We start from the raw sequence: 14,652 nt of genomic DNA on the forward strand, positions 1-14,652 counted from the left end.
AGGGTGATTAAAAATTTCGGGAACAAAATAATGGTGATGGTTGCACACATTGTGAATGTCTAAGTGTTACTGAAATGTAGCCTTTAAATGATGGAAGTGCTTAACTTTATGTTATATGAATTTATCACAATTTTTATCTATTTTATTTTTAGTTATTTATTTATTTTTTTGAGACGGATTTATTTTTTCATGCCACCACACCCGGCTAATTTTTGTATTTTTAGTAGAGACGGGGTTTCACCATGTTGGCCAGGATGGTCTCAATCTCCTCATCTCATGATCCACCCACCTCGGCCCCCCAAAATGCTGGGATTACAAACATGAGCCACCACGCCAGGCCTTACCACATTTTTTAAAAAGAAGCTTGATCCACCTGGATGCGGTGGCCCATGCTTGTAATCCCTGCACTTTGGGAGGCCGAGATGGGTGGATCATCTGAGGTCAAGAGTTTGAGACCAACCTGTCCAACATGGTGAAACCCATCTCTACTAAGAATACAAAATTTAGCCAGGTGTGGTGGCGTGCACCTGTAATCCCAGCTACTCAGGAGGCTGAGGCAGTAGAATTGCTTGAACCCGGGAGACGGAGATTGCAGTGAGCTGATATAATGCCACTGCACTCCAGCCTGGGCCACAGAGCAAGACTCTGTCTCAAACAAAACAAAGCAAACCAAACAAAAAATAAGCTTGATCCAAAAGATAGTTCTAGAGGGCCTGAAAGACAGTGTTATAGGGCAAAACCAGCACATAAAGACAATTGCCATTTCCCAAATGAAAAGCTATTTATAAGATTATATTTTGTACTTTAGACTTTCCTATGCGGATACTTTCTATTGACACTCTTGTCCAAGAAGCTATCCAAGCATTTCATGACAATGAAAAAGTCAGTGAGTTTCTACCAATTCAGAAAAAAGATGAAGAAGATGCTCTACCACTTCTGCAAGAGGAGATTAAAGAAAGCCAGGCAAGTGTGATTCTAGTTTTCTCTTCTGTGCCTAGCACATTAGAAATTTGGAGCTGGATGGAATTTAAAAGGTCTTCTAGACCAGGTAAAATTTTAGGTTCTGCAAAATCTAGAGAATAAATATTTAAGTTAAATACTTAGGAAAATTTTTAGTCCAAGAGGTAAAATCGAGGCTATTATGTGGGTACTTGTATAACAAGAGAGAAAACTCCTGCTTCCCACCAGTTTGTCTGGGTGGACCGTCTTGTGTGATAGGCCCCCTCTGGGTCTAGTAGCCGTCAGCTGGAGCCGTTCTCCTGATGAAAGAGCCACTAGCTGGCAAGTGGGGGTGGGTGAAGTGATTGAATTGTGGAGGTTGGGAGGGTGGCATATAATTCTTTTGCGGGAACTGAAGAAGTCACCAACTCCTGCACGGAGATCCTCCCACCCAGCTTCTGGCAGTTGCCAACATCAAAGTCCCCACTGTATAGTCAGAGACCAATGCTGGCCCTGGGCAGTGGTTGAGGCAGATGTAGAATCCCAGCAGGTACAGAGGTAGAGAAGGACTCCAGTCTCTGTCTCCAGTCTCACAGTGGTCACCTGCTGAAGTAGAATCCCAGCAGGTACAGAGGTAGAGGAGGACTCCAGTCTCTGTCTCCAGTCTCACCGTGCTCAACTGCTGAAGTGGTGTTCAGAAACTTTATGAAAACTGTCGGCAGGCCTTTGTGGTCTATGAGCTGTAGTATGCTGACACCTGATCTATATTAGTAGATCTCAGTTGGGGGATGGCTCTCTGAAAGGTTTACCTGCATCATATTCCCATCAATATTGTATCTCATTTCATTATTGCATAATGATTCCTGGGGTGGAGGGGTGAATAGGAAAATGTAGCCCCACCTTCAGAATCCTTGATGTAGTCCAGCTCCCTCATTCTACAGAGCAGACAGTAAAGACCCTAAGCATGAATTGGTTTGCTTGGAGTCAGAAGGCTTGTCAATGGCTTCTCTATGATTAAGGTTCCAGATCGTAAGTCCACTACTCTTTCCTCTCTCTACCTTATGCTGCCTCTGCAACTGAATGAATTAGCTGATAATCTGATCCAGATCATTTGCATAGCCTGAAATAATAAATGTCATTTAACAATTAATTTTGAAAATAACTGGGAGAAGTTTTCTTCATGGTGGACTATCTCTTCTTCCATGTTGTAATATCTTTATATTTTAATCAATAAAGTAATAGATAATGTACATTTTTTTAAAATTACCCTATGGCTATGACTGACATCTCTAGGATTGTTCAAGATGGTTTTCCGTAAATTCTACCCTTTCCTCAGGTTCCACTATCTTTTCAAAATAGTAATTGGCATATTTTACATAGTAATTGAAGATCATTCAAAAGACAGATTACATCACAGGTTACTGTGTATTTCTATAAGTGCAATTATCCAATCTTGTTTGTTTCTGGAAATAAGAATTTAGGACTGAAACTTTAATCTCCTTTAAAATCATTAATGTTATAGATAAAAAGTATTTGTTCTCAAACCTTTACTTACAGATATAAAATTAGGAGAATAATTAAAATACAGCAATGGTAAAATCCCTCCTTGTGTTTGTTTTCTCTCCAAAGGATCCACAAAATGTATTTTCAGCTGGTCCAGTTTCAAATGAAGTATTACCAGAAACAGAAGGTGAAACGATACTTAGTAAGATCCCAAAACAAATCATCTATTATTTACATTAGAGAGAGAAACAATGAGAACACATATATGTGAGCACAAACATGCTTTCAGGGAAATAAACAGGAACCAAAGGGAGTTTTATATAGTTGTCTACATATGGCCATTTGACAGAGGGAGCAAGATCTTTCCTACAACTGGGGATGAGATGAAAATTACAAGAAAATCTTTTGAATTGCCTTCAAATAGTTAATTAGTTTTGCTGCTATTATGAAAGAAGCCAGGATAAATCATCCTCATTCTTCCTGTCTGTGCAAGGGGACAGACAGTCTTTTCTTGTTCTCACCTGTGTGTAAGACTGTGTGTATGAGTACAATTGGGGCTTTCTACGAATGTGCTCCTGTTTTGTTTATTGTATTGCAGAAGGCTGTAGGGGCTGGTCTTTTTAACCTATATGCACAGTGGTTCCTAAGTTTATTCTCAGCCTTGGGCACTGCCAATACAACTAAGTTTCCCAAACATAACAAAAAGTTATCTTCCTTGGGATCTGGGCTGCAGTCCTTCAGATCCTTTGTAGAACCATTGAAGGAAAACAATTTTAACTATTAAATATTTTTTCCTGTATGTGCTAGTGAAGGCTTTGCCACATTAAATAGCTTCCTCATATTCTAGCATGAAGCGAGCTCCTCCTGTGCTATCATTATTATTGCCATTACCATTGAACAATGTCCAGGTTTACTATGAGCATACAACACTCCAGAGAGGTTGGACTTTCCTTTCTTAAGAGGATGCTATCTGTCCCTTATTCCTGTTATCTGTTTCTTAAGAGATAATTTTAGTTGATTTTTTTAAACTATTATAAATATTTTATTACATATTTTATTATACATTAGTCTAAGTAATTATAAACATACTCTTAAAACTTCTCTTTTTTTCATAGAATTTAAGTTAAAACACCTCTGACTTCTAGAGTCATCTGCTTTTAAGATGTTTATCTGTAACTTGGTAATCCAGGAAAATAAAAGTGTAAAAAAATAATATTTTAACATTTTTTTGAAAAACTTGACTGTCTTCTGAAAAGCAACCCCCGACTGTGTTAAAGTATTCCTAATGATATTTTTATGAGCTCAGATCATGCAGGAAGGGAGGGAGGAAGGGAGGGAGATAGGGAGGGATGGGAGCCACCAAGACACATTGTGGCCAGGATCTTAATGGTGTGAGTGAAGGTAAAAGCTATGCTGTGGTGATTCTATTACTTCCTTCCTCTGAGTATCTCAGGCATAGCTGGATCTGATAACCCTTATGTCCAAAACCATAAATGGTCAAATACTGCTGTGGTTGTTAGGTGTAAATACCAGAAATTTGTTTTTACCACTTTTCCTATTGCTAGGTGCTAATGCTGATAAAACACCAAAAGCTGAAGAAGTCAAAGCCAGTGATAGTTTCTTAAAAGTAAGTATTATGATCTAATTTTAGCTACTAGCATATTAAAACATGTCATGATTAATGGCATTTTGGAGTGTCTTCAAATGCAATGAAATGGCAATGTGCTCTTCTTTGGTTTCAAAGTAAATTTGATGGTATAATATTAGGTCATCTGACTTTACTTAGCATTCTTTGTATTCTCAATATTCATATTGAAAGCATTGGAAATTACTCTTCATTTTTGCCAGGGTAATAAATATGTGCTTTTAAAAATTTTAGCCTGAGGCCAAATTCATTTCATCTTTACCATTTAATTTATAACTTTTATTTCACTCATATCCTCTTTAACTTTAAATATTTTTTCCAGAGTTTATCTTTACTCTTGTTGGTGACTCTACAGAATTTTTTTTATTAATTCCTGAAAAAATGTTTACAACAGTTCACTCACAATTTCTGCTAATGGAAACTAATCGGTCATCAAATAAAATGACCAGATTAAACCAAGTGAAATTTTATTGTTTGTATTACATTTGATTTTTTTATTATGCATCTCATCATGAAAAACAGTTTTATAATATTTTATGTTTCAAAACTGCTTAAAGATAGAAAAAGTTTTGGAAGGATATACACCAAACTGTAAACAAGATGTGCAATGGGAGAGAAATGGGTTCAGAAAAAGCAGAAAAAGGAGACTTACAATTTTTACTCTGTGAATTTGAAATATGAACTAGCAGAAAGGATAAGTATGTTTTATATTTACCTTTATTGATTTTAAAATCTCACAAATTCCATATTCAATTCAATTCAAAGAGCATATGTTGTTTTGTATAGTGTTTTAATAACTTGGATATATCAGTGAATACAAAAGACAGGATTCCCTGCCCTTGTGGTGTTTATGTCTCTCTAATGGAGAGAGACGTAATAAACTATGACCATAGAGATAAATATGATATTGAAAATGACGATGAGTGTCATGAAAAAAGGAAACATGGAGTAGAGCAAGGGGAGCAGGAGCACAGGCCAAGGGCAGTGAAAGAGGCACAGTTGGTCACCTTATGACATCGGGCAGGCCTCCTTGGGAAAGGGAGCCTTAAGCAGATTCAAAGAGGTGAGAGAACCAGCCCACTGGATCGGGGGAAGTGTTCTAGGCTGTGAGAATAGTGAGGCAGGAAAGTGCCTGGCCAGCTGGGCCAGAGAGTATTTAGTAAGGGATGAGGTTAGAGACATGGGTGAGAAAGGAAAAGAATCAGGTCAGTCAGGGCCTCAGGCAATAATTAGGACATTTGGAGTAAAAGGGAGAATTTTAACAGGGCTTGGAATAGAGCCATACCATTTGATATAACATTCTCACTCTGGCGGCTGAGCTAAGAATAGACTCTAAGTAAGTTCCTGTTTCAGTGATATTGAGTAGCTTGTATTGGACTAACCTACAAATAACAAGTATAAACACTAGGCAAAATAGAAAAGATAATTATTTGAGGGCTAAAAGAAGACAGCAAACAAGCAAGCAGCAAACAACAGGCAGAAAATCTGTGGAATTTGACCATGGAAAGATGAGAACTTCACTGGGCAAGGGCCATGTTTATATGGGTTTTCCCCAGAGGGCATGCCCCTGTCTGCATGGCATGAGTGGCTAGAGCCCAAGCAGAGAGCTCAATCTTTCTGATTTAAGGTATTAGAGAATTAAGTTTGGGGATGCAAGAGCAGCTGCAATTGAAGAGTACAATCTTGGAAGGGAGGGAGCCTCGAAGGAAGAGCCTCAAATTCTGTGCACACATTTTCCTGAAATGCTTCCCTGACTCCCCAACTGTGCCACATGATCAGTGTCGTCATCAGAGAGCATGGTCATTTAATTGACTTTTCCTCCAAACATTTGGAATTTGACTTTTAAATTAGCCATCTTCTGTCATTTCTTGTTTATTTTCCCAGCTCACTACGCGTGCTCAACTTGGTGCACAATCAGAACAGTTGCTGAAGAAAGGAAAGAGCATTCCTGATGTGCTGCTTGTTGACATCATGGTAAATGCTATTAAGTATGTATTGCATTTTTCTTCCTCTTATCTATTTAATATATTCTTTATCACACAAAGATGTATCCAGAATAATACGGAAATTTTTTTTGTTTTAATATCTCATAAGTTTCACTCATCTGTATAAGAAAATATATAGCAATGAAAAGATAGATATATTTTGTGATTTACATGCCTGTATTCCACTTCTTCTCCCATACCAAGCTTGACTTCTTTTACCCAGATATGAATAAAGTCAGATTCTATTACCCGTGGGGAGTTCAAGGAGAAATTGAGTAATTGGAAAAGCCAAGGGAAACACTCAATTGTGTGGTCACAGACCACAGGGAAAAAAGAAGCCATAGAGACTTGGCTGATGAATGTAATAAAGAGAGAAGGCCAAGTAGGCTGGATAAAACTGTCAAAAAGCCCCCTGAGAAAGAGCTGCGGACAACTTAGAGTAGGTGAAGAAGCAGAACTGAGTAGTGAGATGTGGAATGTGGAACCAGTGAGACCAAGAGAGATGAGGAAGGAGGGCTGAGAGTTCTACTCTGCATCTGGAATGGACTTCCCTTAGTGTTTTCTTAAAAGATGACATTAAAGATTTAAGTTGCTTCTCAATGATGATGTGTCTAGAAATCAGATCACAGGGGTGCCCAGAGCTAGGAGGGACCTCACTCTAATAGTTGTAACATTTCTCAGAAGTGATGTAAAGCATGTTTCAGCCATAGGATTCTTTGCTCCTGCTCCAAAGAATAATGTATATGAAAAGCATCAGATATAAAGCAGTTCTTCACTTTAGTTTCAGTGGAACTGAAACCTCCACACCCCATCGTCAGAACTCCATTACCCTCCTTCCACTACCACTATCCTCATTGCCCCTAAGGCTCCTCCAGATGACAGTCATCAGTGTGAAATCTTTGATCCAGTCTAAATCTATCATTTTTCTATAAGGAAAGGGAGGCACATGACAGTTCAGTGAGGTACTCCAGTTACACATCTGGCTAGTGGTGTAGCCCCAGCCAAAGTCCAGGTCTCCTGACTCCCCATCATCTCATGTCCTCACACTACGGCTGAACAAGGGTGGCCCTCACCTCCCACTTCCTCTGAAGTGGCTCCTGTGACTGTGGGTGGAGGAAGGAACTCAAGGAAATTCTCTTTCCCATCTTAGGCCAATGAATCAACAAATTTGTTCTATGCAGAATGCTTCACCAAGCTCTAGACAAGTTATAAAACCAAACTGAAGTCTTTTCCTGCTCTTAATAACCTAATGAGAGAAATATAGACAGTGACATGAAGATAGCTTGACACTATGGAAAGATCGTTGGATTTGGGTGATTTTTAGTTTCATGACTTTGCACAAGTAATGAAATCTCCTTTAACTTCTGTTTTCCCCCTCCTTCCTTGCTACATTATTGGAAGGATCATATGCAGGCTCCAAAGTAGACTCAGAAACCTTTAGAAAGGGAATTCCATTGTTTAATATGAGTTTCAACAGAAATAAATGAAATTACACGTTTGAATCCAAAGGCCAAAAACACAATTTTGCATAATTTAAGGGCTTAGAAGAACACAGTCTAAGTTTATGCCTTTCTCACCTTGTTTTCCAGCTGCAAATGAAAACAATAATTATTCAACACCCATTCTCTAAAGAGGACACTGTGCTGAGTGCAAAACCCCAATTGCACTTCAGCATCCTATAATCTAACTGAGATTTTAAAAGACTCACTTGAATTTGTGTTAAGCAGAGAAATATAACCACTTGCATGGCAAAGTGAAAGTCAGAGAAACTGAGATCAGGATACTATGACTCTACACAGGCTTGGGTGGGATAGGAAGAGCTCTCCAGGTTGGCAGTACAAGTATCCAGTATGTGTTAAGCTCTGTGCCGAGTTTTTAAAATGCATCATTTCAGTTCATCCTCACAACAGCCTTATGAAGTATGTTATGTTACTCCATTGTATAAATTAGGAAACTGAGGTGCAAAGGAGGAACAGTCTATGAACACAATATAGAAAATGCAATTCATACTCACATAGCATTGAGGAGATGAGTTTGTTTGAGGTAAATGGTGCAAAATTGTAAGGGATAACAAGTTATAGAGAAATAAGGTGTTGATATGGTTTGACTATATCCCCCTCCAAATCTCATCTTGAATTGTAGCTCCCGTAATTCCCACGTGTTGTGGGAGGGACCTGGTGGGAGATGACTGAATCATGGGGGTGGGTCTTTCCCATGCTGTTCTCGTGATAGTGAATGAGTCTCACAAGATCTGATGGTTTTAAAAACAGGAGTTTCTTGGCACAAGCTCTCGATTTGCCTGCTGCCATCCATGTGACTTGCTCCTCTTTGCCCCCTGCCATGATTGTGAGGCCTCCCCAGCCTTGTGCAACTGTGAGTCCAATTAAACCTCTTTCTTTGTAAATTGCCCAGTCTTGGGTACGTCTTTATCAGCAGCATAACAAGGGACTAATACAGGTGTGGTCAGTTAATTTGAATGTGTTAAAACTTCTGGAATAGATTTGGAGGGCAGCAAGTATTCACAAAAGTATTTTAAGCAAGGGAGTGATTGTGGCACATTAGTAAACCTAATCTTTTAGCTATAAAGTAATGAAATTCATGCAGTAGGAAGTTATTGTGGAACTGAAAGAAAAAGGAAAGATTTATCATATTATTTCCAAAGTATTTGTGTCTAACAAAATATTCATGAGTTGTCCTGTTTCAATTTAGCGAGATACCTGTGAATCAGCACTGGATCCTAGATGGTTTTCCAATGACTTTAAACCAAGCACAGCTTCTGGAAGAAGCTCTTACAGGCTACAATAGAAACCTCACAGAACTGGAGAGAAAAAAAGCACAAAAATCCACATTGGCTATTGATCCTGCGACTTCCAAAGAAGTACCTCTTCCCTCTCCTGCATTTGATTTTGTCATATTATTAGACATTTCAGATACTTCCTCAATGAGTCGCATGAAGGATATAATAGGTAAGCTGGACACCTTTTTTGATGCTCTTTTACAATGAAAACTTTATTTGTTCTTTGAATCAGTGAATACTCCCATTTACAATTATAAGTGAGTACAAAATAATCCACTTCAGCCTATCAGAGAATTATCTAGCTGAGCACAGTTGCCTCTTGCTTTGACTGTTAGCATTCAGCACTGTGGACAAAGCCTGGAACTAGTGAATTACAGTCCAACTGTAGCATCTCACTGAACCTTTCCATCAACTTGGGAGTTCCCCTGGCATAGGGGTGTTTTTTTGAGACGTGCGCATATGGAGGAGTGCTTTGTGGCTGTCTAGCATGTTTTGGTGGGTCACCCTCCTGAGGGTCATAAACCACATCTGTGCTGTAAGAAAGGATCTGATAACATCCTTTTCTTGGACTGAGTATTAACTCTGAAGAGCAAGTATCAGTCAGCTGAAGACTTCACATGATGAGGTTAAATCTTCTTGCAAAAATTCATAATTTAACTATTTTTCAACGTTGAAAAAAATCCTTTATTCCACAAATTATATACTTATGGGTAAAAGCACTTCTTGAACCTTGGCTTTCTTACATATGACGTATCTGACCTTGAGAAAGTTACTTTATTATTCTAAGCCTTGGTGTCACAACCTATATGATAAAATGGCTCGTTGTTTTGTTGTGGGTATTAAATGAGATCAGAGTTATGTGTTTAGAACAGAATCTGGCACATGATAATAAGCATGTGGTAAATACATCAGGGAAAAATGATGGAAGACTTTGAAATCGACAAATGATTACCTGCACATCATTTTACTAGAAGGCTGACTATTGCCTCTTGGGGCCTTGGGGATGCCTGATTCTATAAGGGTCTGTGTTTTTCATTGGTTTTGACTCAACTCTTCTATAACATTATAAATAGTAGGAAATTGATAGTAATGCAAATGATTCTTGTTCTTAGAAATGAAAGTAAATTTTGTCCAGCTGAGACAATTTCCACACTGTAAAAAAGATGATTTGAAATACTTGAGCCCAAGAGTTTGAGATCAGCCTAGGCAACATGGCAAGGCCCTGTCTCTACAAAAAATAAAAATATTAGCCCAACTTGGTGACACATGTCTCTGATCCTAGCTACATGGGAGGCTGAGGTGGGAGGATCACTTGAGCCCAGGAATTCAACGCTGCAATGAGGTATGATCACACCACTGCACTTCAACCTGGGTAACAGTGAGACCCTGTCTCCAAAAAAATCATATTGCTCTATACATAATAACCAGAATTTACTGGGGAGAGCAAAGGAATAAGTGTTTGGAAGCAGCAGCTAATGGTGAAGAAGAAAGCCTGGGACATCAGTGTCTCATAAGCCAAAGGAGGACAAAGCTTCAAGGCAAATGCGTCATGTAATCCCCCTTCCAGACCAACAGGAGCCTAGGCTGAGTGGGAGCCTAGCCACTAGGGTCGGGTGCAGCATGGGGTTCGGGGTCTATGGAGAAACCTGAAGAACATCATCACAGAGAAACATGCTACATCCAAAGCAATGTGGGCTACAAAGTCCTGCCAGGGCTGGGCTGAGGTAAATGATCCAGACTCAAAGCCAATGGGCAGGAGACTGGGGGACATAAGGATGGGGAATGGCCATTGTGAGAGTAAAAGTCTACATCGGCATGGAAGAAGAGGTGGCTGCCTCCGCTGTTTAGCCATTGGTCAACCTGAGACAGAACAGTAATGTTCAACCTCTGGTGACAGTAGAAACAGATTTTGAGTTCAGGGCATCAAATACTGACCCTTTGTGGCTAATGGTGACTGAAAAAGAACAGGAAAGGGCTTCTGGGACTGATAATGTTTGTATATCTGGGTGCTGACTGTCTTTGGTTCATTAATTCATGGAGATGAATATTAGTGTATGCATTTTTTGGCAAGTATAATGCAACAAAGACTATAAAAATTAAAAAGAAGTCCAGAACCTGGAGTCGTATTGCCTGGAATCAAATCCCTTCTCTACTATTTATGAACGGTGCAATCTGGAGCCAATTATAGAATCTCAATCCCACTTACAAGTTTTTGTTGAGTATTAAATGACATAATATATGTAACAGCTTTTAAGAATTATACACTAAATTTTACCTATAAATATTATAAACAAGTCAAAATAAGGACTGAAATGTGTCCTTTGGCATTTTTGGTGACTGGTATGCGAGCCATTTCATGGAGGGCAGGAGAGAGAAGGAATGATTGCAGTTTGTTGAGGTGTGAGTGGGAGGTACGGAGATGGAGAGTGAGTGGAGATAACTCCCAAGAAGTTTATCTCTGAAAGAAAAAAAAAGAGCCATGGCCACAGGATATTTGTTACTTTTTTAGGTTTTTTATTTCTCTCTTTATTTATTTTAGAAAAGGGTCCATATATATATATGAAAGAGCTCAACTGATTTTTTTAGCTAGGGAATTAGTGAGAATAAAGGTTGTGTATTTTTATTCAAAGATGCCTACCAGCATAAGCCTTAAAAAATAAAAAAGATATCATTTAAGACTGGTACAGCAGAAGGACACAGAAATTGGAGTTATTAAGAGGCAGGGAGAACTTGAAGTGTTCATTCATGCAGTTTAGGTTTGCTAGAAAGCATAAAGTGAAGTTAGGATAATGCTGATAAATTTGGGAAAAAAGGAGGTAGGAATGTAGGAACTGGATGCTAGTGAAGAGATTCATCAACAATACCAGAGCTGGAAAGTTTGTGGTAGGAGTATAGGTCTTTAAGATTGCAAAGATGGAGCCATTCAGGGTGATCACAAAATTCAGCAGCCATGGTACAGAGTACCACAAGTGAAGGGAAGGGGAAGGAGCACTGCCTGGGGCTGGGGGGTTGGGAGGTTGGACAGAGAAGAATGCTAATCCATGCACTGAAGTCCTGACAGCCGCGAGGTAGCGACCATGAGATGGTGCATGGGCATCTCCCAAGAAGAGCACTTCCACAGTTTTCTTCAGTCACCTGTTCCAATGTGATCCTTGGGTTTTATTAATCATTTTAAAGCATCGTTCTGCATTCTAAATTCATTTCACCTTGTTCTGTTATGAATGGAGATGAAGAACAACCGATTACTATATCCTGTGAGGGTTCTTCATTTGCTTGAACTCTATTAATTCACGATTCAATGTTCTCTTATATTGAGTAATTCTAATTTCTTTTTATCTAGTTCAGGCTTTCTTTCCTCTTTATGATTTTTTATTTATTCTAAATTGGTGAGTATTCTGGACTTTGTATCATTAATCCAGAATAGGACTCAATCAGAGCTGTTGAGATTGGTTTTTTTGTTTGTTTGTTTTTGGTCTCTTTGAGTCTATTCCTTTATGTCTATTCTGCAGGGAGATCATAAAGTCTAGAAAGAAACAGAATAATTTTATTATATTGCAATATAATATCAAGAAATAATTTTTATGTTGACGTTCCAGCCACCTTGTTCTTTCTTCTTAATTTTTACATCACCATGTTAATTTTTCCAATTCTTTTCAAGTTAGTTATTCATGATGACCCATCATTTTTCATTCTCGTCTATCATAGACAATCCTGAGATCCTTACACTGAAACTACAGCTTCTCTTTAATGTTTTACTTATTTTCCCCAATTTCCAAGAAAACAATCGAATTCTTATCTCAAAACTATACTCTTTCAAATCTTTTAAAATATTTTTAAGTAACACTGTACCAAATACAGGACCCTATCTTGTTTGGCATCTTTCATCAGTATATTTTAGCAGTAAGTAGCAACTTTGGTTTTGAAAATTATCTAATTAAATAAATTTTATACCATAGCTGAAGAATTGTCCTATAAAACTGCTCACGAAGACATCAGTCAACATGTAGCTGCTGAAAATCAAGATAAGGGTGGAGACCAAAATTTAAGAGACCAGATACAACATAGGTTAGTTTTTAACTAAATGCTCTGCTTCTTGTTTCATGCTTTTAGAATAGGTTGACAACTACTTTGGAATCATCAGATCTAGAAGAATATCTATGTCTTAGCATTCAGTCTTTAACAGGCTAAAGAAAACTAAGTAGTTTTGATAATTAGTGAAATATTTATGTGCTAGCTTTCATATTTAGAGCGCAAGTCATTATAGTCTGAAAAAAGAAGAATTAAATCAGGCAATACTTCCCTTTATGGTTACATGAACTTATAAGTTAATTATATGGAATCCTGATTCAGCACACTTTAAGGAAATGCTGGTGACAATGATGGAACTTCAAAAAGGTAGGCATCGGACTGTAAACTACTTCTAATTTTGCTAAAATAAAATTATTCTTTTGGTTGTGTGCAATTTGCCATTGGAAAGGGAAATTTAGACAAAATTAGACAATTTTATGAAACCCTGAAAAGTTTAACAATATGAAATGAACCAGGGAAGAGTAATTTGAGCTACATTAAGGCTGTCTGCGCTCCAGAAAGAAAAAGAAAAGTTTCAAGAATTATTCCAATAACACTTTTGAGTAAAGTATATAAGTCTAAACTAACTATACTACTCAAAGATCTCTTCAATTTCTATCTCTGAGAAAAAAATAGATGGCCTAGGTGAATCAGGCTGTAGCTACCATCCAAAGAGAGTTCAGAGTTATTCTACTACTAGCACAGATGATGTTTTCTTAGATTTTCACTTGGAGACCTGAACTTACACTAAAAGTTTTCCTGAATCAATGACATTTTCCTCTTTTACTCTCATACATCTCAAAACATATGTCTTGATGACATTAAGTAATTTCTTCTTTAATCTAAAATAAATAACATTGTTTCTTTTTCAGATGCAATTATATTGGCAGCCTATCTTTTCATTATGCATGTCAGATAATTTATGCTTAATATCATTCTAATCTTTTGATCAGTATGAGATATTCATATCATATTTTGATTTTGCAGAATTATAGGCTTCTTGGACAACTGGCCTTTATTGAAGCAATGGTTTTCAGAGCCAGAAAATATTTTGATAAAAATCAATGCTGAAATAGATAAGGGATCTTTATGCGAAAAAGTAAAAGAAATTCTTACGACTGAAATAGTAAAAAAAAAGAATAAAGGTATTTACATTTGTTTATAGTTTTGAGTTTAGGCAACTAAAATGTGTGGTTTTAATGAGTTTGGGACGAAAGAAAGATGTGATTGAAAAGTTCGTTCTTATCTTTGGATTTATACTGTCTACAAGTGTGTTCTGCCTCTGTCTTTAGCTTTCTGTTGTATGTGTTTCTGAATAAAAGATTTTTCTCTCTTATTTTCATCAAAAAGAGACCATCGCTCTGAAAACATTGTTTTCATGGCAAAACAACAACAACAACAACAAAAAATCCAGCAGAGTTAAATTTAAGGATATTAATTTACATTTTATTCTCGGGATATATGCAATCGTTATTTGTTAATTAGATATTTTTAAGTAAAATTAATGAAAAGGGATATTGTAGATAAAGGTAAAGGCTTTACTTTGTTAGCTTTAGCATTATAAAGAAACCATGTGAATTCTTCTCTTAGGATGGACACACTAAGCCATTTTTTCTCAAATCCACCTATTTTGTTACAAGTTTATTTATTATTAAATTGATTATTAATTATATATTAACTTGCTTTCATGTTTTATCTTATGCAAATAAAACTAC

At 37.5% G+C, this 14,652-nt stretch overlaps 1 protein-coding gene across 1 annotated transcript in view; it reads left to right on the forward strand.

Moving 5' to 3' along the window:
• SPEF2 (sperm flagellar 2) overlaps positions 1-14,652 on the forward strand; it is a 204,192-nt gene that overhangs the window by 88,474 nt on the left and 101,066 nt on the right. Inside the window, exons 12-18 of the mRNA XM_010362911.2 lie at positions 809-963; positions 2,569-2,644; positions 4,008-4,069; positions 5,972-6,075; positions 8,782-9,038; positions 12,826-12,934; positions 13,925-14,082. Coding sequence (XP_010361213.1) covers positions 809-963; positions 2,569-2,644; positions 4,008-4,069; positions 5,972-6,075; positions 8,782-9,038; positions 12,826-12,934; positions 13,925-14,082 — 921 coding nt within the window. The remainder of the gene's footprint in view (positions 1-808; positions 964-2,568; positions 2,645-4,007; positions 4,070-5,971; positions 6,076-8,781; positions 9,039-12,825; positions 12,935-13,924; positions 14,083-14,652) is intronic.

This window comes from Rhinopithecus roxellana, chromosome 3 (assembly GCF_007565055.1).
Source record: "Rhinopithecus roxellana isolate Shanxi Qingling chromosome 3, ASM756505v1, whole genome shotgun sequence".
NCBI classification, from domain to species: domain Eukaryota; kingdom Metazoa; phylum Chordata; class Mammalia; order Primates; family Cercopithecidae; genus Rhinopithecus; species Rhinopithecus roxellana.